The 25448-nt window shown below is 43.6% G+C and overlaps 4 protein-coding genes across 4 annotated transcripts; all 4 read left to right on the forward strand.

Annotated features, from left to right (window-relative positions):
* Positions 1-83: 83 nt before the first annotated feature.
* LOC102911287 (protocadherin beta-7) lies at positions 84-8822 on the forward strand. Its single transcript, XM_076555056.1, has one exon. It carries the CDS (start codon positions 6462-6464, stop codon positions 8820-8822), a length of 2361 nt encoding a protein of 786 aa, XP_076411171.1. The 5' UTR covers positions 84-6461.
* Positions 8823-10658: 1836 nt separating this feature from the next.
* LOC143269564 (protocadherin beta-13-like) lies at positions 10659-14747 on the forward strand. Its single transcript, XM_076555052.1, has one exon. The coding sequence runs from the start codon at positions 10659-10661 to the stop codon at positions 13059-13061; it is 2403 nt and encodes an 800-aa protein (XP_076411167.1). The 3' UTR covers positions 13062-14747.
* Positions 14748-14880: 133 nt separating this feature from the next.
* Positions 14881-20977, forward strand: LOC143269563 (protocadherin beta-16-like). The gene has a single exon (XM_076555051.1). It carries the CDS (start codon positions 16846-16848, stop codon positions 19246-19248), a length of 2403 nt encoding a protein of 800 aa, XP_076411166.1. The 5' UTR covers positions 14881-16845; the 3' UTR covers positions 19249-20977.
* A 28-nt stretch (positions 20978-21005) lies between these two features.
* Positions 21006-25410, forward strand: LOC102910342 (protocadherin beta-18). The gene has a single exon (XM_076555055.1). It carries the CDS (start codon positions 21295-21297, stop codon positions 23668-23670), a length of 2376 nt encoding a protein of 791 aa, XP_076411170.1. The 5' UTR covers positions 21006-21294; the 3' UTR covers positions 23671-25410.
* Positions 25411-25448: the final 38 nt, after the last annotated feature.

The following is a 25448-nucleotide window of genomic DNA, read 5'->3' on the forward strand; positions in this document are numbered from 1 at the left end:
ATAAAGAAAAATGAAAGAAAAAACCCATTAGCAAGGCACCTGGTCTAATCTAAAGTTACTTTGAAGCTTTAAACCAGCTAATGGTATACAGCTGTCATGAAAGCTGGGGGAGATTCAACTACTTTCCTATGTCAGCCTGAGCTGTGATATAAAACAGGCCCTAAGTGTCTCACGGCTCTCGTGGAACAATAGGCCTAGTTATGAACCCTATTTTTATTCATCAAAATTATACAGCTAAGGAGTAATCATCTTTTAGACAGTCTACACATATAAATGCCTATTAGATTGATGTATTCATGAGATAAACACACTGCAATACAGGTAGTGGGGGACTCCCCACACCATATGTATCATATCAGATACTCAAGGTACAGCAGAAGCAAAAGATATTTCAGAGTCTGTAGTCTCATGGCCTTGCCTAAAATGAGGTTGATCCATCAGAGATATTCCTCTTGGTGAACTGATACCTGAACATCAATTGCCACCTGCTGCACCTCTGATATGGCTACCAGCATCCTTCAATGAAAATCTCCACCCCTCTAGTCCTAACCAAACCTTTACCTGTTTCACTGCACATTTTTTCCTTTTTGGGTAGAAAACAGGGAAAACTCAGGGCATGGAGGCTCAAGCCTCTCATTCAAGAAGGTCAGAGGTGGATGCAGGAGAAGCCTTGGCTACATACAAAGCTAGCTTGACCTCAATCACAAAACTCTATCTCCAAAAAAAGAAACAAGTTAAAAACAATAATGAGATAGAAAATATAGACCACTGATGAATGAAAAATACATATGAAGAAAAGAAAGGAGGGATGGACAGAAAAAAAAGAGAAAATGAAAATAAATAGGAAAAGAGTCACACATACACATTGGAGTGCTTCTGGTTCACCTTACTATGATTTAAGTAAGCACTATCAACCTGCTGAGAGCTACCACTCTGCTCTTCAGTCTTTAAAGTTGAATTAAGACAAATGCTTGAGCTGTGGATGTGGTCCAGTGGTAGCTAGCATGGAAGAAGCCCTAGGTTCAATCCCTAGCACTGAAAAAAAACTAAGGATAAATAAAAAATTAGAAAAATAAAAGAAATGTAAAAGGACTCTTGGAAAACTAGACCATTTTCAAAGAGAAGAATTTGGAAGGGAAATATTGGGAAATAAATGTATTATCATCAGAGGGAAAATTTATTGCATCTAATCAATAAGAATGAATAAGTTCTTGGAAAATATGGACATAATAAATGAAAATCTCAGTAGAAGGGCTCAACATTTCACTATTAGGATAAGAATTTCTACTGTATCAAGCTGATAATAGAAAAAATAAAATAAAATAAATGAAAAAATTAGGGGCTAGAGGTGTGGCTCACTGTTAGCATGCAGGAGAGAGGGGGAGAGAGACAGAGACAGAGACAGAGAATGATAATTTCAGTATTTGCAAAGGCATGTCAAAAACTGTATAAATTACTATTCACCCAAAATACAATGCACCCAAAGTATTTCATTTGGCTTTAAAAATCATGTTGCCATAGAAATGTTAACGAAATGAGAAAATGATTACAACATAAAGTTAGATGATAAACTTATATAAATTTTACATACATATGTGTATAAGAACAGTAGAATTGGTAACACTACTGAACAAATGTGTATGTGCCTATGTATACATGAAGGCTAAAGGTTAGAATTGGGATGTCTTCCATAATCACGCTCTACCTTAGTTATGGAGGCAGAATCATTCAGGGGACCTGGAATTTGAAGCTGGGGGCCCAGTCAGCCCCGGAATCCATCTATTTTCACTTCTCAGCAACAAGCACTTTACTCTCCCAGCCAAAAACAATTTTTAAAAATTCTCCCTATTTTCTACAATAAACCTGAAAATTCCAGGATCTACCAACTCAATAAATATTGTTCTACGGTGACAAATGAGTGCAGCCGTGACAGAACTCCCTTGTAATCCCAGCACTTGGGGAGGCAGAGATAAGAAGCATCAAGAATTAAAGGTCACCAGCTGCACGGGGAATTCGAGGCCGGCTTGGGCTACATGAGATCCTATTGGGGGAGGACCCAAATAAAAAGCTGTTCTCTGAAGTAAAAAAAAAATTAAATAAAGCTCTTTAACTACAAAAAAGAAGGGCTTAACAATAAAGTTTAAAAGCTCCCTCAAAAAGCCAGGTGTGGTGGCACACACCTTTAGTCCCAGCACTTAGGAGACAGACGATGGTGGATCTCTGGAACTCAAGGTCAGCCTGGTCTACAGAGAGTTCTAGGCCATCCAGGGCTACAGAGACCTTTTTCCAAGAAAAAAGAAAAAAAATATACCTCGGTAAATATTGAAAAATACTTTTAATTGGCAATAAGGTAAATAAAACATGGAAATGAGAGAACCATACCAGAGGACAACTGAATTAAAAGAACTCTGCAAAGAAGAGGGGAGAAAGGAATCAATGAAAGAGAGGAATCAATGAAATTACTGAAACTTTGAAGAAGATGAAGGAAACCGGTTTCCTGGGTTAAATGGCCCATCAATTATCTCGTACAATGAATGGAATGTAAACTCAAACCAAAGAATGAATGACTGTTAATTTCTAAATGGTGGGGATAGTGAAAATTCTAACACAATAAGTAAAATATATATGACATTTTTGATAATAAGAAAATGATTAGGTTCAGATTTCATAGTGACTGCATTTTAATACATTTAAGATCACAATAAGGGTAGCCAGGCATGGTGGCTCGTGTCTTTAATCCCAACACCCAGGAGGCAGAAACAGAAGGTTCTCTGTGAGTTCAAGGCCAGCCTGGGCTAAACAGTGAGACTTTGTCTCAAAACAAACAACAACAAAAAAAGATAGCAACAAAGAGGCTGGGGAGATGGCTGAGTCAGTAAAATGCCCCCTGGACAAGCATGAAGACTTGAGTGAAAAGCCCCAGACGCTACCAAAGCACCAATTGGTAAACATCTCAGTGGTAGACCCTGTCTCAAAAAAAATTAGAGGAAGTGGCTGAGGAGACTGGCTTAGCAGTTAAGAGCACTTACTGCTCTTGCAGAAGACTCAGATTTAGCTCACAGCACCCACACAGTGAATCAGAAACACTAGCAACCACAGTTCCAAGGGATTTGTCTTACTCTTATGACCACCACCACAGGCTCCTGCATACACATACACTCAGGCACGTGTATATACACATAAAATAAATAAATCTTTTAAAAGTAAGGTAGACACAAGAAAACAGCCCACAGAATCAACTAACCAAGGTTCATACAAGCTCACAGAGACTGAGTCAAAATTCACGGACCCTGTATGGGTCTGACCTAGGTCCTCAGCATATATGTTATGATTGTTGTTCTTGTGGGACTACTAGCAGTGGGAGTGGGGGCCGTCTCTGACTCTTTTGCCTCCTTTTAGGACCCTTTTCCTCCCACTGGATTGCCTCATCAAGCCTTAATATGAGGGGATGTGCCTAGTCTTCTTATAACTTGATATGCTGTGTTTGGTTGATAACCCTGGGAGGCCTGCCCTTTTCTGAAGAGAAAGGAGGAGTAGACATGGGGGAGAAGGGAGGATGGGAGGATGGACTGGGAGGAGAGGAGGGAGGAGAAACTTCGGTGAGTATGATATCCGAGACAAGAATAAATTAAAAAGAAAAGCCGGGTGGTGGTGGTGCATGCCTTTAATCCCAGCACTCAGGAGGCAGAGGCAGGTTAATCTCTGTGAGCTTGAGGCCAGCCTGATCTACAGAGTGAGATCCAGGACAGCCAGAGCTGTTAAACAGAGAAACCCTGTCTCGGGAAAGAAAAGAAAAGAAAAGAAAGGAAAGGAAAGGAAAGGAAAGGAAAGGAAAAGAAAAGAAAAGAAAAGAAAAGAAAAGAAAAGAAAAGAAAAGAAAAGAAAAGAAAAGAAAAGAAAAACAACCTTCTCTCTGTCCCCCAAAAGAAGTAAGGTGGAGAATAACCAATTCTGACATCAACCTCTCTCTCTCTCTCTCTCTCTCTCTCTCTCTCTCTCTCTCTCTCTCTCTCACACACACACACACACACACACACACACACACCCATGTGCACATGAATACAAACACCACATGCACAGAAAAATAATTTTTCAAAGATCATAACAAAATTTATCTTTCATACATCCTTTTCTGGAAGCTACTGGATGATGCCTATAAAACAGAAAAGTAACCCAAAGTAGAATAAAAGAGACGGGGGAAAAAACAGAAAAGAGGATATACAAAATCAAAGGAAAATAAAATAATGTCCTTGTGATGATTCCAGGATGATGGCCATGTCTCAAGTGCAGCAAACAACAATGGTCCAGTTGAATGTTGGTGACTCAAGGGATTAGTGTCTTGCAGAATACTTATCAGTGAGTCCTTTGACATCATATCATCTTTTCAGTCACAGGAACCTATTAAAAATGTGATTTCTTAAAGCCCATGAGTAAATAGGAAAACAGAAAGACACCAAAAAAATCAAAATGGGAAATTTAACTAGAATAAAAGATGAAGAATCTCTTGATGACAACAGTGAGAAGTTCCATAATGGCAGTTGTATAACAGATGTGGAAAGCAATCGTCCAGTTTAAAGGGGAACTGGTATCTTGGAAACATGGGAGTCACCACGTGCAGAATTGTACTGGGAGGCAATTGGAATCATGAGAAGACATGGATAAATACTATTGGTACAAGGCAATTATTAATGTCAAGAAAATAAGTGTGGAAAGCATAGTTATTACATAGCAATGTTCCTGACACACTGAAAGTAAAAATAGGCACGAAAGAGTTCAGATTTAATCTAACTTACCTAGGAGTCAGTTGATAATGTATGAGCTTAACATATATTTTAAAATATCAGTGGCAGAGGAGGTGATTAAAAATGACTGCATCTTGGGAGAGAAACAGAGAAGAGGTGAGAAGGCAGGTATCACTATATTTTAAATCTTTTAGTGTTTGATTTTTAAAAAATAAAGGTTACATTTTATTCTGGGGTAACATGAATTTTAAAATGTCAATAACCTGGAGTTCTTACAAGTCTCATCACCAGTAGAAGGCAGATAGGATGTGCTGATGATAATAGGAAAAGGTAAATAATACGAACAAATGTGAAAACTAGAAAAAATGACTTTTAATAAAAGGAAAGGTGCCTATAGAATTCTGAACAGACATAACCCAAAACAGAATGGACAAGATAAAGATCTACCAATGAAGGCACTGAACTCGGACAGTTTAAGAGGCAAATTGCAATTAAGCATGCAGAAGAAAACAATATGCCTATGTTTGTTCTTGTCTGCAAAAATAGATGGAAAGCTTCCTCACTCTTCTGTGAGGCCAGGATGACAACCTACTACCAAAACCATGTAAGTTAAGCATGAAGAGAGACTTAAAAGTAGGATAACATATCAAATGCACCTGTGCATCAAAACTAGTTCGTCGTGGTTAAGTTTAATTTATGTTAAGGACACAAGGCTTTAAAAGCTAAGTAACACATGGACAATTTAAAGAAATATTCAAAAAATATTTTGTATAAGAAAAAGAAAACATTCTTGATTTTAAAGTCTCAGCTGGGCAGTGGTGGCACACACCTTTAATCCCAGCACTTGGAAGGCAGAGGCCGAAGGATGTCTGTGAGTTTGAGGCCAGCCTGGTCTACAGAGTTCCAGGACAGTCAGAGCTGTTACTCAGAGAAACCCTGTATTGAAACAAACAAACAAAAATCTCAGTGTTTTTTCTTTGAGAGCAGCTGTCATAAACATGGAATATCAAAGCACTTCATCAAATGTAAATCTGACCTATTTGCTACAGCCAGTATTAGGGCTGGTATTAGAGATCGTGGCAATTAATACCAATATATAGTACTTAGGGCAGATGGAGTGTAAAAAGTGTGGAGAAAAAAGTATTATAGAAAGTATAGAAGAGGAGTGAAGACCTTGGAAGTGGAAAAATTATCCAATTCACAAGAAACTGGAAAAAAAAACCTAGTCCTGTGTTAGTATTCATTATTGCTAAGTGGTTTACAAATAACACATTTGTTGACTTCTTGGTGGAGGTTTGTTTCTCTTTTATAATCTTTACCGTCAACTTTTAAGACAGATTTTTAGATTTTCTTAGATTTTGGTGGAGAATCGGAGTTTAATGTAAATCCTTGGGCAGAATGCCTTTAATCGGTCATCTTTCTGCTGTATTCTTGAGGAAGGCAATAGCACGTGTACAACGCAAGGTGGCGCTGCAGGCTAAAAAGAGGAAAGGGAAGAGACAGGAAGGGGGGAACTGCACAAAGAATAGTCTAGGTTTCCGACAAAGCCATAGGAAATGATATAACGGCAGCAAGCGCTGGGATACGGTGCCTCTCTCCTTTCACAGGAATTGCTAGTGTCCAGATCATTCCTAAGGATTCCAAGCTGCTTGCATTCCAGGGAGCTGCTTGAGGCTAAGCAGAAGGATTTTTGTTTTTATTTTGAACGTCTGAGAAAGAATGGAGGCCAGATTGGAGCGAGCTGTGCAGAAAAGGCAAGTACTGTTTCTTTGTGTATTTCTGGGAGCGTCCTGGGCTGGCGCCGAACAGCTTCAGTATTTTGTGGAGGAGGAAACGGAGAGAGGGACGCCCCTGGCCAATCTAGCTAAGGATTTGGGGTTGGGGCTGGGGGAACTGTCAGCTCGAGGGGCTAGAATTGTTTCAGACCGGAACACGGGGTTTTTACTGCTCAGTTCGCTTACGGGGGACTTAATTCTAAATGAAAAGCTGGACCGGGAGGAACTGTGCGGCCCCACGGAGCCCTGTGTGATGACTTTCCAGTTGCTGTTGGAAAATCCATTTCAGATTCATCGGGCTGCGCTGCATGTCAGAGATATAAATGATAATTCCCCAGTATTTCTAGACAAGGAAATTCCCTTGAAAATATCAGAAAGCACAACTCCGGGGGCGACGTTTCTCTTGGAGAGGGCGCAGGATTCCGATGTGGGGACGAACGGCCTGAGTAACTACACCATCAGTCCCAACGCGTATTTCCACATTGACGTGCATAGTGGAGGGGAGGGCACTGTCTTTCCCGAACTGGTACTGGATCAAACGCTGGACCGAGAAGAAACAGCAGAGGTCACTTTAACGCTCACAGCCTTAGATGGTGGATCTCCGCCCAGATCCGGGACAGCCGTGGTTCGAATCCTGGTGTTAGACATAAATGACAACTCGCCCGAGTTCGTGCAGTCCCTCTACAGAGTACAGCTACCTGAAAACACCCCGGTTGGCTCCTTGGTTGTTGCTGTGTCCGCCAGGGATTTAGACACGGGAAGTTACGGACAGATAGCATACGCGTTTTTCTATGCCACTGAAAGAATTCTCCAAACGTTTCAAATCAATTCTACAACCGGCCATCTTTATCTTAAAGCTGAGCTCGACTACGAAGCAATTCAGACTTACTCGATAACTATACAGGCCAAAGATAGCGGGGGACTTTCTGGAAAGTGCACTGTGGTTGTGGAGGTACTGGATGTAAATGATAACCCACCTGAACTTCTCATGTCTTCGCTTACTAGCCCAATTGCTGAAAACTCACCAGAGACGGTCGTTGCTGTTTTTAGAATTAGAGACAGAGATTCAGGAAACAATGGGAAAACCATGTGCTCCATTCCACAAGATCTCCCTTTTGTCCTGAAGCCATCCGTGGAAAATTTCTATACTTTAGTAACAGAGATGCCTTTAGATAGGGAATCGCACTCTGAGTACAACATCACCATCACAGTCACCGACATGGGCTCACCCAGGCTCACAACACAGCACACCATAACAGTGCAGGTGTCCGATGTCAACGACAACGCCCCAGCCTTCACACAAACCTCCTACACCCTATTTGTCCAGGAGAACAACAGCCCCGCCCTGCACATAGGCACCATCAGCGCCACAGACTCAGACTCAGGCTCCAATGCCCACATCACATACTCGCTCCTGCCCACCCACAACCTGCAGCTGGCCCTCGCCTCTCTAATCTCCATCAATGCTGACAGCGGGCAGCTGTTCGCGCTCAGGGCGCTGGACTATGAGGCCCTGCAAACCTTCGAGTTCCATGTGGGTGCCACAGACCAAGGCTCTCCTGCGCTCAGCAGCCAGGCACTGGTGCGAGTGCTGGTGCTGGACGCCAACGACAATGCGCCCTTCGTGCTCTACCCGCTGCAGAACGCCTCTGCGCCCTGCACAGAGCTGCTGCCCAGGGCGGCAGAGCCAGGCTACCTGGTCACCAAGGTGGTGGCAGTGGACCGCGACTCTGGACAGAATGCCTGGTTGTCATTCCAGCTGCTCAAGGCCACAGAGCCTGGGCTGTTCAGCGTGTGGGCTCACAATGGCGAGGTGCGCACCTCCAGGCTGCTGAGTGAGCGCGATGCTCCCAAGCACAGGCTGCTGCTGCTGGTCAAAGACAATGGAGATCCTCCAAGGTCTGCCAGTGTCACTCTGCATGTGCTGCTGGTGGATGGCTTCTCTCAGCCCTACCTGCCTCTGCCAGAGGTGGCGCGCGATGTAGCACAAGACGAGGATGCGCTTACTCTGTACCTGGTCATTGCCTTGGCTTCTGTGTCTTCCATTTTCCTGTTGTCTGTGCTGCTGTTCGTGGGGGTGAGGCTGTGCAGGAGGGCTAGGGCGGCCTCTCTGGGTGGTTGCTCTGTGCCTGAGGGACACTTTCCTGGCCACCTGGTGGATGTCAGCGGCGCCGGAACCCTGTCCCAGGGCTACCAGTATGAGGTATGCCTGACTGGAGAGTCAGGGATAACCAGCGAATTTAAGTTCCTAAAACCAATTGTTCCCAACTTTCTAACCGAAAGCATGGGGAGAGAAATAGAATAAAAACTAAAGATTTCTACCTCTGGATGCAGCCCTAATTTAAAGCATGCCCTTGTTAAGTGTAGGAGAATGATTTTATGCTAACATCTCAAGGTTAATTAAATTAGTTCAGAAAAGACTTCCTTTGGTTATTCTCAAGAACTTTCTCTAAAGCATGAAATGCATGGGTTGTAGGCTATCTCAAATTTAATTTGATCCCTCTTTGTTTTTAAGCTTTTGTTGAAATGCAATCTATTAAATGACAAATCTTGCTAAGGATGGTTTCAATTGTTTTTCCATCATGTAATTTCTTCACTGATACTTATGTCCTGAGTTGATTGGAATCACATGTAGAAATCCCTACCTTATATTTGGGGAGGTTATACCACACAGACTTTTTAAAAGTTTCTTTAGTAATTACTGTGCATAGTACATAATTTCATCACTTTTTGGAGACATGGTCTCCCTGTGTTCAGGATGGCCTTGAACTCTTGATCCTCCTGCCCAAAGTGCTGGACTTACAGGCATCAGCCTATTTCACTACTTTATTTCAGAAGAAACCAGTGAGTAGCCACATTTCAATAACAAGCAAGTAGACATTCACAGAGACTTGGTTAAGTTCCACATTTATTAACTAGCAAAGCAGAGTACCTCCTAATATTTTCTGTTTTGTTTTTCTTATTTGACATGTGAAAGAGTCCTCATTCTGTTCATCTCCAGGCAGGTGACCTTGCAACAATATTATGCTGTTTTCTATCATTAGATATTATCTGTCATACATTGCTCACTGGTCTCTCCTGTGTTCAGAAATAGCAATGCTCCCCTTGGCCTGTAGTCCCATTTTCTTATAAACTGACAATCCCTCTTTGGGGGTTTATTACCCAACTATTATTAAAGCTGTGACTTAACTAAATCTCAGTTCTAAAAAATGTTTGGTTCTGGGCATGGTAGAACATGTCTTTAATTCCAGCAGTTAGGAGGCACATACAGGGGGATCTCTATGGGTTTGAGACCAGCCTATTATACAATGAAAGTTCCATGACAGCCGAGGCTGCATAGAGAGACTCCTGTCTCAGAAGATGGAGGAGAAGAGGAGCAGGAGGAGGAGGAAGGGGTGGAAGAAGAGGTATGGAACAACATCTATTTCTCATTTGTAAGACAGGAGTCCTCAGCAATCCTAGGACCTAGATTCTAATACCTCATCTATAGATGAGGAAAGTAAGGTGGAGAGGGTAAATAAATTTCCCAAGGATCACAACTGTTTCTGTGGTTCACCACAATAAAATATATAATTCCCAAAATCTTCTGTTTCTAGAAAAATGCATGCACACATATGTGTATATTTCTTGCATCTATTTTTCCTCCTGGGTGTTATTTAAATATGTACCCTTTGTTCAAAGCTCAATTAGCATTACTGAAAGCATCTCCACCAATGTCATTTCTCTTGTGTGGCTTTTGGGCAGTTGTCTGCCCCAGAAGGCAAAGCAGTAGGAGAAGTAATGCAGCCTTACCTTGCCCACTGCCAGATACAGGCAGCTTTAGGCTTTTTACATCCATATTCATCCCACAAAATGTTAATACACAGTGCGAACACATGGCGGCGCTGTAGGATAAGAAAGAAAAACTAGAAGGCAGCTGTAGCTCCATTAACAGGATTTTTAAAAAAAGGAAAGGGAAAGAAGAAACCTTCTGAAGCCTGGAAGCCCAGAGAAGCTCCGACACTTCCGAGAGAAGGTCTGTGCCCTCAGGAACGGACTGGAATAATTCTCAGGTATCTAGTGAATAACTACAGTACCAGATACCAGGGAGAATTTACAGTTCTGCTGAAACATCCTCCAGGACGCTGCACCACCACAAACAATGGAGGCCAGCAGGAAGCTCCCTTGCAGACAAAGGCAAGTCCCTTTTTTCTTTTTCCTATTAGGATTGTCTCTGGCAAGTGCCGGGGAACTGAGGCGCTATTCTGTGGTGGAGGAAAGGGAGGGCAGGTCCTTTGTAACCAATTTAGTAAATGACCTAGGTCTCAGGCAGCTAGAGCTCTCCAGACGAGGGGTTAAGGTCGTTTTGAAAGGGAACAAACTGCATTTGCAGCTGGATCAGGAGACGGGGGATTTGCTACTAACTGAGAAAGTGGACCGGGAGGAACTGTGTGGGCACACAGAGCCATGCCTGCTGCGTTTCCAAGTGCTGCTTGACAATCCCTTACATATTTTCCAAGCTGAGCTGGAAGTTACAGACATAAACGACCATTCTCCAGCATTCCTGGACAAAGAAATCATGCTAAAGATATCAGAAAGCAGTCTTCCTGGGACTACATTTCCTCTGAAGAACGCTCAGGACATGGATGTGGGTCAAAATGGCATTGAAAACTACCTTGTCAGTTCCAATTCCTATTTCCACGTGCTTACTCGAAAACGCAGCGATGGCAAGAAATACCCTGAGCTGGTTCTAGACAGAGCACTGGACAGAGAGGAGGAAGCTGAGCTCAGGCTAATCCTCACAGCGCAGGATGGTGGCTCTCCACCTAGGTCTGGCACCACTGAGGTCCATATTGAAGTCCTGGACATCAATGACAATGCCCCCCAATTTGAGCAGCTTTTTTATAGGGTACAGATCCCTGAGGATAGTCCAATAGGCTTTCTGATCACCACTGTCTCGGCTACAGATAAGGACATAGGAGTCAATGGAGAGATCTCCTATTCACTTTTCCAGGCTTCAGATGATATTAGCAAAACCTTTTCTATCCATCCCTTGACAGGGGAAGTGCGATTGAAAGAGCAACTTGATTTTGAAAAGACTCAGTCCTATGAAGTCAATATTGAGGCCAGAGATGCTGGAACCTTTTCTGGAAAATGCACGATTCTGACACAAGTCATGGATGTGAATGACCACGCTCCAGAGATTATCCTGTCTGCGTTTACCAACCCGATCCCAGAGAATTTGCCAGAAACTATGGTGGCAATTTTTAGCGTTTCTGATCTAGATTCAGAAGAAAACGGAAAAACAAGCTGTTCCATTCAGGATGATCTACCCTTCTTCCTAAAGCCTACTGGGGAAAACTTTTACACGCTATTAACACAAAAACCACTGGATAGAGAGACTATAGCTGAGTACAACATCACCATTACAGTCACCGACCTGGGCACACCCAGGCTCACAACCCAGCACACCATAACAGTGCAGGTGTCTGACGTCAATGACAACACCCCCGCCTTCACACAAACCTCCTACACCCTGTTTGTTCAGGAGAACAACAGCCCCGCCCTGCACATAGGCACCATCAGCGCCACAGACTCAGACTCAGGATCCAATGCCCACATCACATACTCTCTGCTGCCCACTCAAGATCCACAACTGGCCCTCGACTCGCTCATCTCTATCAATGCTGAAAACGGGCAACTGTTCGCGCTCAGGGCGCTGGACTATGAGGCCCTGAAGGCCTTCGAGTTCCACGTGGGCGCCACAGACCAAGGCTCTCCTGCACTCAGCAGCCAGGCGCTGGTGCGAGTGCTGGTGCTGGACGCCAACGACAATGCGCCCTTCGTGCTCTACCCGCTGCAGAACGCCTCTGCGCCCTGCACAGAGCTGCTGCCCAGGGCGGCAGAGCCAGGCTACCTGGTCACCAAGGTGGTGGCAGTGGACCGCGACTCTGGACAGAATGCCTGGCTGTCATTCCAGCTGCTCAAGGCCACGGAGCCCGGGCTGTTCAGCGTGTGGGCTCACAATGGCGAGGTGCGCACCTCCAGGATGCTGAGTGAGCGCGATGTTCCCAAGCACAGGCTGCTGCTGCTGGTCAAGGACAATGGAGATCCTCCAAGGTCTGCCAGTGTCACTCTGCATGTGCTGCTGGTGGATGGCTTCTCTCAGCCCTACCTGCCTCTGCCAGAGGTAGCGCGCGACCCCGCGCAGGACAATGATGACTTGCTCACACTGTACCTGGTCATTGCCTTGGCTTCTGTGTCTTCTCTCTTCCTGTTGTCTGTGCTGCTGTTTGTGGGGGTGAGGCTGTGCAGGAGGGCCAGGGCGGCCTCTCTGGGTGGCTGCTCTGTGCCTGAGGGCCACTTTCCTGGCCACCTGGTGGATGTCAGTGGGGCAGGGACCCTGTCCCAGAGCTACCAGTATGAGGTGTGTCTGAGGGGAGACTCTGGGACAGGTGAGTTCAAATTCCTGAAACCAATTTTACCTAATTTCCAAGACCATCCTCTTGGACCAGAAATGGGAGGAAATTCCAACTGCAGGAACGACTTGGGTTTCGGCATTTAGTTAAAATAACTATTTGTTTTGTTTTGTTTTTAACATGGGTAGTGTTGTTTGTTTGTTTGTTTGTTTGTTTGTTTGAAACTCAAGCCACTGTTCTTGCTGTGCCCATTTTGAAAATTTGAAGCATGCTGAAAACTTGTTTTCAGGATATTCTGGCCATGGTTTTAGTGAGAGTATCTGGTCTTTTCTCCAGAGTGGAAGATGAAATGTTCTAATCTTGTCTCTCTAACATGTCACTAGTTGTACAAATCCTTGTTCTACGATCAGTTCAACCCAATCAGATGCGGTTTAGTGTGTGTTCTGTTCCCAGTTGTGAGCCATCGAGAACATACTCCATGGCATTGCTCAAACGCCTCGAAATCTAATCAGAAAGGGGGAAAGACGAGGCGCTGGCTTGTGCTTTATTCAGCTTCTACTGGACTAACTTCTTTGTTGGTGTTTTCTCTTAAAAATGTTACATAGCTGCATGGCTCTCCTTTTGCCCATTATTGTTTTTAATATCACGATTTTAAACTGCTTTCCACAGTGCTTCGTTGGTGTTGAGGGTTCAGAAATCTGCCTTATTTACCTGCTAAGCTGAAATAGCACGGCAGTAAAATTGACTTTTCTCTTCTGAGAAATGTTGGCCAGTGGGGGAAAAAAACTGTTCCTGACAATATTCATTCTTTCTCCGCCATGCCCCCCTTCTTCACTGTCGGATTTCAAATTCCATTCTGGCTATTTGTATGCTTAGTCAAAAGAATACATTTTCACAGTCTTCTTTGGCAAATAGATCTGGGCACATGGCTGGGGTATAGTGAGATGTAAAAAGAAGCAGCTTCCAAAGGCTTTCAGTTGAGGATAAACCCAGGGCCCCATGCATGTTAAGTAAGGACGGTATCACTGATATAGGACTGCAAACCTCCACGAACACTTTCAAAGGGAGATATCTCACCTCACAGGGGATTCCCACCTTTTCAACCCTTTAATGTGGTTCTCAACTTGTGGATCTCGACACCTCTGGGGTCGTATACTATATCAGATATCCTGCCTATCAGATATATACATTAATATTCATAACAGCAGCAAGATTACAGTTATGAAGTAGCAACAAAATAATATTATGGTTGGAGGATCACCACACAAGAAACTCTACTAAATTGTCACGGAATTATTAAGAAGGTTGAGAATCACTGCTTTAAAACTATGTTCTCCTTGGGATGTGTATGGTATGATGAGTGCACATGTAGGATCTATGATAGGAATGGTGGGCTGAAATAGTATGGAATAAACTTAATAGAGATGGGGTCCTGGATGACTCAGGAGTTCTCATATTATTCCCTCTGTTGCCAATTTCTAATTGCACATAGATGTGTCTGCATGTGGGTATGTACATATGGGTTCAGGTACCCTCAGAACCATTAGATCTCTTTGATCTGGAGTCACAAAGGGCCCTGAGCTGCCTATCCTGGGTTCTGAGAACCAAATTCAGGTCCTCTACAAAAGCAACAAGTACTCTTAACCACAGAGCAGTCTCTCCAGTCCCTACATTTATAATGTTTTAAATCTTTTCATAAACCCCCTATGTGAGTTAGCAATTATTCTCTCTCTCTCTCTCTCTCTCTCTCTCTCTCTCTCTCTCTCTCTCTCTCTCTCTCTGTGTGTGTGTGTGTGTGTGTGTCTGTGTGTGTGTGTGTGTGTGTGTGTTTAGGAATACCACCTCCTATCAAATGAAGATATATAAAGATTGCTATAACAAGAGTTTAGGCCTCATTGGTTTGAGGAATCCAGTTAACAACTTCTGGAGCAATTAGCAAAAATGATGAATTAGTAAGGGTCTCAGTGTGTGTGTAGACTGGAGTTCAAACCCTGAGTTGCACACATGCTAAATGTGCTCTATCACTGAACTTCCTGCTCTGCCCATTGTGAATTTTCACTGAAACTCAATTCGAATTATGGAAACAGAAAATATAAACAGAAGAATACAGATTATCCAGGCTTTCATTATAGAACGTAAGCTCTATCTTTAAATTTAAATAGAATCTAATAGAATAAATTTAAATTTAAAAAAAAGAAAAAAATTAAATTTATTGTTAAACTGTCACAACTCAATTATTGAATGATGAACAATTTAATTAAAAATAAGCAAAAACCAGAATATTTTCCAAAGAAGATATGCCCATGGTTAATGAGCACCCGAAAAGCTGTTACAACATCGCTCATCAAATCAACATCACAGCAAGATGCTTGGACCTCCCAGGATGGCGAGGACCAAAGCGTCAGATCAGTGTTGGGAGGATGTCATAATTTTGAAACCCTGTCACACAGCTCATGAAATGTAAAATGCTGCAGCCATTTTCGAAAACAGCCTGTCAATTTTTCAAATGGGTAACATACAGCTATCATGTGGTAAGCAATTCAGCTCCTAGATAAATAATATATGTTCCACAAAATATGTACATGAGCTGGGAGGTAGTGGCACTTGCTTTTAGGGAGCCAGAGGCAGGTGGACCTGAGTTCAAGGCCAGTCTAGTCTACAGGGTGAGTTCCAGGACAGCCAGGGCTACAGAGAGAAACCCTGTCTCACGCGCATACATATGGGAGTCTTCATAGTAACATTGCTCAGAAAAGCAAAAGGGTAGAAACATTCCAAATGCCCAAATAAACGTGAGCCTGCTACAGTCAGAAAAAATAATAAAAATACTGACACATGCCAGAGTTTGGATGAACCTTGAAAGCATCAGGAGGGAAGCTGACCTCAGAAGTTCACATATTCTGTCATTCTACTCATATGGAAGTCTACAATAGAGGACTCCATAGAAATCAATAAAGGAGACTGATTATTCCTTTGGGCTCTGCCTAGGAAAAAGAGGAAATACTAAGATGGGAGTTAAGGGATGTGAGGTTCTTCTTTGGTGTAAGATATATGCTCCAAAACTGATGGATGCGCCACTTTGTGTATATGATAAAGAGCTCCAAGCTTTACTTTAAATGGACGTGTTTAAGTGTGTGTTATATTCCAAAGCTGTATATTACAAGACACAGGCATTCTTCATGCCAAATATAAAAACCAATCCAGGTCCACATATGTCTTTTTATGAAATAATTTTGTGGTAATTGAACGTTGGGAAAACCCACCATTCTTTCCTTGGATGTTGGAGAGAAGACGGAGTCCATGCCTTCTTTAATAAAGCATGTCTACATTCTGTAGAATTCACTGGTTGAAATTATTGCATTGCCCACTCATTTCTAGCTCCGTGGTGTGCATGACGAAAAATATGTGCCTGTGAAACATTCCCCATGCTATTTTTGAGACTTTGCCCCTCAATGCAAATGTTGATTCCACTATCTTACGTCATTGACTCATCGGCAGCATTAAATACTCAATACCGTGAATGAAAATTTACTTTTGTATTTTGTTTTATGCAATACCTCAGTGTTTTATTTATACGCACAAAAGCAACTTGAAAAGAAGTTAGTGATTCGCATTATATAGTTTAGTCCATATGTCTTGGAGAATTTTGTCTCCTGTTAAATCTGAACATGTAAGGCTCCGTGAGGCCGCGCGGTGGCGCTGCAGGTTAAGAAGACAGAGCACAGGAACTGCTTCTGCGATCTCCTCCGGGCCAGTTTCTCACCACCTAGAAGCAAAAGACGCGCTTTCTTCAGCCAAAGCAAGGGCGAGTGTAAAACCTTAAATATTCTATTTGGAGGCTTGATTCTGACGTTCTGGACTGTGAGACGGTGCTGTCCGGATCCTGGGCATAGGCGAAGCTACTGTGAAGCAAACAGGAAAGAGGAAAGAGCCATGGAGACTGCGTGGATGCACAATCTGAGGCAAAGGCAAGTCCTGATTTTCTTTGTTTTGCTGAGTGTGTGTGAGGCAGGTACCGAGCTGGGTCCCTATTTCATACAGGAAGAAATGGAGAGGGGCTCCTTTGTGGCAAATCTTGGGAAAGATCTGGGGGTGGAGCTGGCAGAGATTTCCACCCGCCGGGCTCGGATCATTTCCCAGGAAAATAAAGAGCATTTGCAGCTCAATGTTCAGTCTGGAGATTTGCTCATAAACGAGAAACTAGATAGAGAGGAGCTGTGTGGCTCCATTGAACCTTGTGTTCTACATTTCCAAGTGTTAATGGAAAACCCTTTAGAGGTATTTCAGGCTGAACTGAGGGTGAAGGACATAAACGATCATTCTCCAGTGTTCAGTGAAAAGGAAATGATACTGAGAATACCAGAAAACAGTCCACTGGGAAACACATTCCCTTTAAATAATGCTCTGGACTCAGACGTAGAAATGAACAACATTCAGCGCTATGAAGTCAACTCCAACTCTCATTTCCTGGTTGTAACCCGCAACCGCAGCGATGGCACGAAGTACCCAGAGCTGGTGCTGGAGAAAGAACTGGATCGGGAGGAGGAGCCCGAGCTGAGGTTAACCCTGACAGCCTTGGATGGTGGCTCTCCTCCCCGGTCTGGGACGGCGCGGGTTCTCATTGAAGTAGTAGACATCAATGATAATGCACCCAAGTTTCAGCAGCCAACTTACCAAGTGCAAATTCCAGAGAACCGCCCCACGGGGTCCCTGGTAGTCACAGTCTCAGCCAGTGATTTAGACAGTGGAGATAATGGAAAAGTACTGTATGCACTCTCTCAGCCTTCAGAAGCTATCAGCAAGACATTAGAAGTAAATCCTTTAACAGGGGAAATTCGGCTACGAAAAGAGGTAGATTTTGAAACAATTCCCTCTTATGAAGTGGATATTAAGGCCACGGATGGGGGAGGTCTCTCGGGAAAATGCACTCTGCTCCTGCAGGTGGTGGACGTGAATGACAACCCCCCAGAAGTGATGCTATCTGCACTTAACAGCCCAGTTCCAGAAAACTCTCCAGATGAGGTAGTTGCTGTTTTCAGTGTTAGAGATCCTGACTCCGGGAAAAATGGAAAGGTGATTTCCTCCATCCAGGAGGACCTTCCCTTTCTTCTAAAACCTTCAGGAAAGAACTTTTACACTTTAGTAACCAAGAGAGCACTAGACAGGGAAGAAAGAGAGCAATACATCATCATCATCACAGTCACCGACATGGGCTCACCCAGGCTCACAACACAGCACACCATAACAGTGCAGGTGTCCGACATCAACGACAACGCCCCCGCCTTCACCCAAACCTCCTACACCCTGTTTGTCCAGGAGAACAACAGCCCCGCCCTGCACATAGGCACCATCAGTGCCACAGATTCAGACTCAGGCTCCAATGCCCACATCACCTACTCTCTGCTGCCCACCCACGACCCGCAGCTGGCCCTCGACTCGCTCATCTCCATCAATGCCGACAATGGGCAGCTGTTCGCGCTCAGGGCGCTGGACTATGAGACCCTGCAGACTTTCGAGTTCCACGTGGGCGCCACAGACCAAGGCTCTCCTGCACTCAGCAGCCAGGCGCTGGTGCGAGTGCTGGTGCTGGACGCCAACGACAATGCGCCCTTCGTGCTCTACCCGCTGCAGAACGCCTCTGCACCCTGCACAGAGCTGCTGCCCAGGGCGGCAGAGCCAGGCTACCTGGTCACCAAGGTGGTGGCAGTGGACCGCGACTCTGGACAGAATGCCTGGCTGTCATTCCAGCTGCTCAAGGCCACGGAGCCCGGGCTGTTCAGTGTGTGGGCACACAATGGCGAGGTGCGCACCTCCAGGCTGCTGAGTGAGCGCGATGCTCCCAAGCACAGGCTGCTGCTGCTGGTCAAGGACAATGGAGATCCTCCAAGGTCTGCCAGTGTCACTCTGCATGTGCTGCTGGTGGATGGCTTCTCTCAGCCCTACCTGCCTCTGCCAGAGGTAGCGCGCGACCCCGCCCAGGATGAGGACGTGCTCACTCTGTACCTGGTCATTGCCTTGGCTTCTGTGTCTTCTCTCTTCCTGTTGTCTGTGCTGCTGTTCGTGGGGGTGAGGCTGTGCAGGAGAGCCAGGGCGGCCTCTCTGGGTGGCTGTTCTGTGCCTGAGGGACACTTTCCTGGCCACCTGGTGGATGTCAGCGGCATGGGCACCCTGTCCCAGAGCTACCAGTATGAGGTGTGTTTGATGGGCGATTCTTCTGGGACCAGCGATTTTAAATTCGTAAAGCCAGTTCTCCCTAGCTCCCTGCCCCAGTCCTCTGGGAAAGAAATAGTGGAAAATTCTACCCTCCGGAATAGTTTTGGGTTTAATTATTCTTAGAAAACTACTTAATAGGTATTTACTTCCTAATATTCTTGTTGATTAGCTAAGTTCTGTATAACTGTTACTAACAACAATTTTAATTTTCACTTTACTCGTCAGTTTTCAGGTTTATGCTTAATGTCATAGAGCGGGCTTTACTCTTTTTTTATTGCATAGAATTTCTTCATAGGATCCCAGTAACTGAAAAGGCTTTATCTGCACAGTTAAAGTGATTGTTAAAACTTTTCTACCACTTTGCACTTGTTGACTTCATTAGCTCTGCACATTTCCTGTGAGTGTTCTGTTTCTAGACTTCTTGAACTATTAAAATATTGCACTGCTTGTTATGTACATGTAAACTACTCAGTATTTCTGCATTCCTTTTCTATTCTGGCAGTCTTGTTGATTAGTCCTTGGTTTTCATTATATAGAATACTTGTCTAATGCCATCCTAGTGTTTTATAGTTCTATTTTCTTTGTTTCTATATCTTGATTTAAAATCTATTTCTGTCATAAGTAATAGAAGCACCTAGTCAATTTGAAAACAAACATATTGTAAGATATTGTTTGTGTAGATGTGCCTAAATTTGTGGCCATGAAGGCAAACTTCAGCATTCTAAGGCATCAAAATGAAGCATTTAATAATTTGCTTTAATTCTGCATGGAAACCTTAGATAGACATTGAGTTTTCCGTGGCTTACAATCCAGTTGCACTCTGCTGAATAAACAGTGTATGTGTATCACCAGGCGGATGTGGTGACTTCTCTGTGCAACAGAGCTGGGGTTTGGGGCTCTGTGTAATCTTTTTCATGTTCATATCCAAAGGTTCAATCTATACCATTTGCTTTTAGTGGGAAAATTAAGGCAGTCTGAGCCTTTGAATAAAATTCTTTGTGAGGAAGATGTTTTATTGATATATCTTTGCTTTCAACATCATTAAGATATGTTACTTTGTCATAGTTTTGATCTTTTATTTAATGTACAGTAATCAGATCATATTAGATTTTATTAAGAGGGACATTTAAACAAAGGTGGGACTTTTGTTCAACTGGCTATTATAAGAAAATAAAGACAAATTTGAAAGGAAAGGAACAGAAATTTTAAGTATAAGTGAAATAACATGATTTTCCAATGGTAGGGACTGATGTTCACAGGCCGTTTCTTGTTCTCCTTATAGTTCCTTTGTGTGTGCTTTGACTCAATAAATGTAAGTGACTGGATGACTTGCCAAAGATAAGACACAGTTCCTATCCCAAGTAGGTCACATACCGAAGGAGAGATAGACTCTTATAAAACCGGAAGCAATGTTATTTACACAATAAGCATAGTGATGTGCATGAGTCACAGTAATAGGCATTCTGGGGCACAGAGGAAGGACAGCATGATTGCTCAGTTATGGATGCAAAGTAGTGCCTCTGTTCAAGGAATGTGACACAGAGTTTGAATAAGGTTTCTGAGGAACGTGCCAAAGATTTCTTTTGCCCGTTTCTTGTGTCCCTGTGTCCTTGTTTCCAGAACTGTAAAATATGTTATCAAACGACATGCCCACAATTTTTCCTTTGATGGCATGAGCCTGTGCCAGGAATGAAAGGACTAGCCTGGAGTTAGATCTAATAGTGAAACAAAGTTATGGCTACAAACCTCCTATGCAGCTGTAGAATCTTAACTTTCCCATGAAGCCGTGAAGAAAAAGTATTAATGGACCTCTGTCTCAGTATTATTTTCACAAAACAAACAAAAAGAAAAAGTGAAAAACTTTAAAAAAAAAAAAAAAAAGGCCACTGTAGGAAATACGAACACATCGAACACATAAACTGGGAAACAGCGTTTTCAATCTGTTCGTGGCCACATGGTGGCGCTGCAGGCTAAAGAGACACAAGGAAAATTAACTGAGACTGCACCAGGCGTCACTAACCAATAAAGGAAAATCCTGACCGCTGGGAGAAAAGCCGAAGCTCCTCAAGACTGAGAAAGGAACAAATATCCTGGATCCTTCCAGTTAAGTGGAACATCTGAGGTTTATGACTGCTGGGAGCCGTGGCTGGGACCTGTAGGGAGGAAACAATGGCAGCCAGAAGGTCATGCTTCCCCGGACAAAGGCAAGTGCTATTTCTTTTTCTGTTCGGGGGACTGAGTTTGGCAGGTTCTGAGTTTGGACGTTATTCAGTAGCCGAGGAAACAGAAAGGGGATCATTTGTGGCAAATCTGGCAAAGGACCTAGGGCTAGGGGTGGAAGCGCTGGCTGCAAAGAGAACCAGGGTGATTTCTGATGATAACAAACAGCCTTTGCTCCTGGATTTTCACACCGGAGACTTGCTCACAAATGAGAAACTGGACCGGGAGAAGCTGTGTGGCTCCACAGAACCCTGCATACTGTATTTCCAAATTTTAATGGATAACCCCTTTCAGATTTACCGGGCTGAGCTGAGAATCGTGGATATAAATGATCACTCACCTGCATTCCAGGACAAAGAGATGATTTTAAAAATACCAGAAAGCAAAGCTGTAGGAGCAGCATTTCGCTTAGAAAGAGCCCTAGACTCAGATGGAGGACGCAATGGCATCCAAAACTACACCATCAGCCCCAACCCCTTTTTTCATATTACAGTTCATAACAACGATGAAGGGGTGATATATCCAGAGCTGGTGCTAGACAAACCTCTAGACTGGGAGGAGGAGCCAGAGTTCAGTTTAACACTCACAGCATTTGATGGTGGGTCTCCGCCCAGGTCTGGAACAGCCACTATACATATTCTGGTCATGGACATCAACGATAATGCCCCCCAGTTTTCCCAGGAACTTTATCAAACCCAGGCACCAGAAAATAGCCCAGTAGGACTTCCTGTTGTTACGGTCTCTGCAGAAGATGTAGACTCAGGAGTCTATGCAGATGTAACCTATTCGTTTTTTGATGCGTCCGAAGACATTCGAGCAACCTTTCAAATCAACCCTTTCTCTGGGGTAATCGTGCTCAAAGCCTTGCTTGATTATGAGTTGGTAAAGTCCTACAAGTTAAATATACAGGCAGTTGATGGTGGGGGCCTTTCTGCTAGATGTATGGTTATAGTTCATGTTTTAGACATCAATGACAACCCCCCTGAACTGATCATATCATCGCTTGTCAATGAAGTTGTTGAGAACTCTCCTGAAACTGTGCTGGCAGTTTTTAGGATTAACGACAGAGACTCCGGAGAAAATGGAAAGACAGTTTGCTACATTCAAGAAAATCTGCCTTTCTTTCTAAAACCCTCTGTAGACAATTTTTACATCCTAATGACAGAAGGAGCTCTGGACAGAGAGAGCAGAGCTGAGTACAACATCACCATCACAGTCACTGACATGGGCACACCCAGGCTCACAACACAGCACACCATAAGGGTGCAGGTGTCTGACGTCAACGACAACGCCCCCGCCTTCACACAAACCTCCTACACCCTGTTTGTCCAGGAGAACAACAGCCCCGCCCTGCACATAGGCACCATCAGTGCCACAGACTCAGACTCAGGCTCCAATGCCCACATCACCTACTCTCTGCTGCCCACCCACGACCCGCAGCTGGCCCTCAACTCGCTCATCTCCATCAATGCTGACAATGGACAGCTCTTTGCGCTCAGGGCGCTAGACTACGAGGTCCTGCAGACCTTCGAGTTCCACGTGGGCTCCATAGACCAAGGTTCTCCTGCGCTCAGCAGCCAGGCACTGGTGCGAGTGCTGGTGCTGGACGCCAACGACAATGCGCCCTTCGTGCTCTACCCTCTGCAGAATGCCTCTGCACCCTGCACAGAGCTGCTGCCCAGGGCGGCAGAGCCAGGCTACCTGGTCACCAAGGTGGTGGCAGTGGACCGCGACTCTGGACAGAACGCCTGGCTGTCGTTTCAGCTGCTCAAGGCCACAGAGCCCGGACTGTTCAGTGTGTGGGCTCACAATGGCGAGGTGCGCACCTCCAGGATGCTGACTGAGCGCGATGCTCCCAAGCACAGGCTGCTGCTGCTGGTCAAGGACAATGGAGATCCTCCAAGGTCTGCCAGTGTCACTCTGCATGTGTTGCTGGTGGATGGCTTCTCTCAGCCCTACCTGCCTCTGCCAGAGGTGGTGCGCGATGTAGCACAAAATGAGGATGCGCTCACTCTGTACCTGGTCATTGCCTTGGCTTCTGTGTCTTCTCTCTTCCTGTTGTCTGTGCTGCTGTTTGTGGGGGTGAGGCTGTGCAGGAGGGCCAGGGCGGCCTCTCTGGGTGGCTGCTCTGTGCCTGAGGGACACTTTCCTGGCCACCTGGTGGATGTCAGCGGCATGGGCACCCTGTCCCAGAGCTACCAGTATGAGGTGTGTCTGATGGGAGGCTCTTCTGATACCAGTGATTTCAAGTTCTTGAAACCTGTTTACCCTGATGTTCATGCTCATAGTTTCCAGAGCAATGGTGATGAAAAACCCACATTTTGAAGTCTCCAATTCTGAGTAATGTTTCATTCCATTAATGTATGATACAGCCATGTGAATATTAGTTTAGTCATGCAGTAGTTGCTACAACACAACTTCATTTTCAACTTCCAATTAGGTCACATTTACATTTTTACAATTTTTTTACATTAGTGATTTTTTTAGTAGAGTATGTACCACTTTAAATCTGATGTTTTAATTCTTTCTTAGTGCACAATAATTTGTTGTCTTTTCTCATTACAGAAAATTGAGATTAGGGTTTTTTTGTTGTTTTGTTTTGTGACTAATTATTAACCGCAAGCCTTTTGCATGCTAAGCAAGTGATCTACCATTGAGTTCTATCTCTAGCCAGTCCCTTCTTTTAAAGTATAGTATTTTAACTTTCTTTGACTTTGTTCTTTGACAATTTCACACATCTATGTCATGCATTTTGTTTCTTATGACCTCCGACTCCACCTCCCTGCAACCCCTGTTACTTCCCTTACTCCCTTACAAGATCTTTCCCATGTTTATGATTTTGAGTATTCTGATAACTCTTGTGTTGGCATACTAATTACTGGGTTTCAGCATGACTTCTGCAAACATGTCATTCCTTTTGGTCTCATTCATTCCTAACCTCTGCTATTCCCCTGGATCCCTTCCCTTTTCCTGCAAGACCCCATTCTGTTTTCTTGTCCCAGTGACTTCATTACCCTTTCTTTCTCACCCCCCACAAGACCAAGAGCTCTTTCTGATGTTCATTCTTGCTGACATATAAAATGGATTGTGTCGTATAATGCAAATACAATGTAATAGTCTGCATGAAAATCAACATAAATTTGAACACATTTAAATTTTGGTGTGACAACACTGATGGACTGATGGAAGGATGCTTTTCACCTTATATTGAAACTTAATTGTCAAATTTAGAAACAGACAAATTAAAGCTTGTAGAGAAAATAATTTTTATCTCCAGTTCCTTTCAACACAGTTGTTCTTCAAATTTGATCTACTTCCAAGTGATGTATTTTGACTGCTTTATCTTAATAGTCAACTTTTATGTGTTACCCACTCGTTGCAAAAGGATTTACAGTTCTTATTTCCCACGTTAGGCACACACACACACAAAAGCTGCACATTTCCCTTCTAGTTTCCTGGGAGAAGTGTCAGAAAATATTGTCAGTTTTGTTTCTGTGGGTTTCTAGGGATCAAACCCAAGGCCTCCTAAATGAGTACCATCCCTGAAATGAAACTAATATTAATGTCTACCTACCAATGTCTCTTATCTATGTATACTTAGTAGTACAGTATTATGACTTTTCTTTTTTGGAAGATATCTTCCCCAGAGCTGATAGCTGCTGTTTTAGATCAGGCTAAAGTTCTATTTTGTGCTAGAGATTTTTCTGCCCCTCTCTTTCCACACTAAGTGAGCAAGCAAAGCAATGGGTTACCATAAGCAGTACCCTCCATTCTTTCTAATGATTTTTCACATCATAGTCCTCTTAAATATTAACATTTTTCCTTCAAATATTCAAATATCAAATACAAATAAATTGTGTTTGATTCCTAAAGATATTTTATTCATAGCTCTTCTTTGTTTAGACTGTTTACTCTATGGCTGTCATGCTTTTAATACTTTCCCCACACTGCCTACCTTTTATACAACCCAGTATCATTTCTGCATTTACTTTCTTACTTGGTTGGAACCCAATTTCATTAAAATAGATGCAGAGGTAGTTTTTAAAAAACAACTTTTGATAATTTACATAAGTGAAGCAATTTTTTGTCTTATTGATAGTTTG

This window comes from Peromyscus maniculatus, chromosome 19 (genome assembly GCF_049852395.1).
Source record: "Peromyscus maniculatus bairdii isolate BWxNUB_F1_BW_parent chromosome 19, HU_Pman_BW_mat_3.1, whole genome shotgun sequence".
Lineage (NCBI taxonomy): Eukaryota > Metazoa > Chordata > Mammalia > Rodentia > Cricetidae > Peromyscus > Peromyscus maniculatus.

Coding starts and splice junctions, on each gene's coding strand:
- LOC102911287 (XM_076555056.1), top strand. CDS start 6,462: ATGGAGGCCAGATTGGAGCGAGCTGTGCAGAAAAGGCAAGTACTGTTT.
- LOC143269564 (XM_076555052.1), top strand. CDS start 10,659: ATGGAGGCCAGCAGGAAGCTCCCTTGCAGACAAAGGCAAGTCCCTTTT.
- LOC143269563 (XM_076555051.1), top strand. CDS start 16,846: ATGGAGACTGCGTGGATGCACAATCTGAGGCAAAGGCAAGTCCTGATT.
- LOC102910342 (XM_076555055.1), top strand. CDS start 21,295: ATGGCAGCCAGAAGGTCATGCTTCCCCGGACAAAGGCAAGTGCTATTT.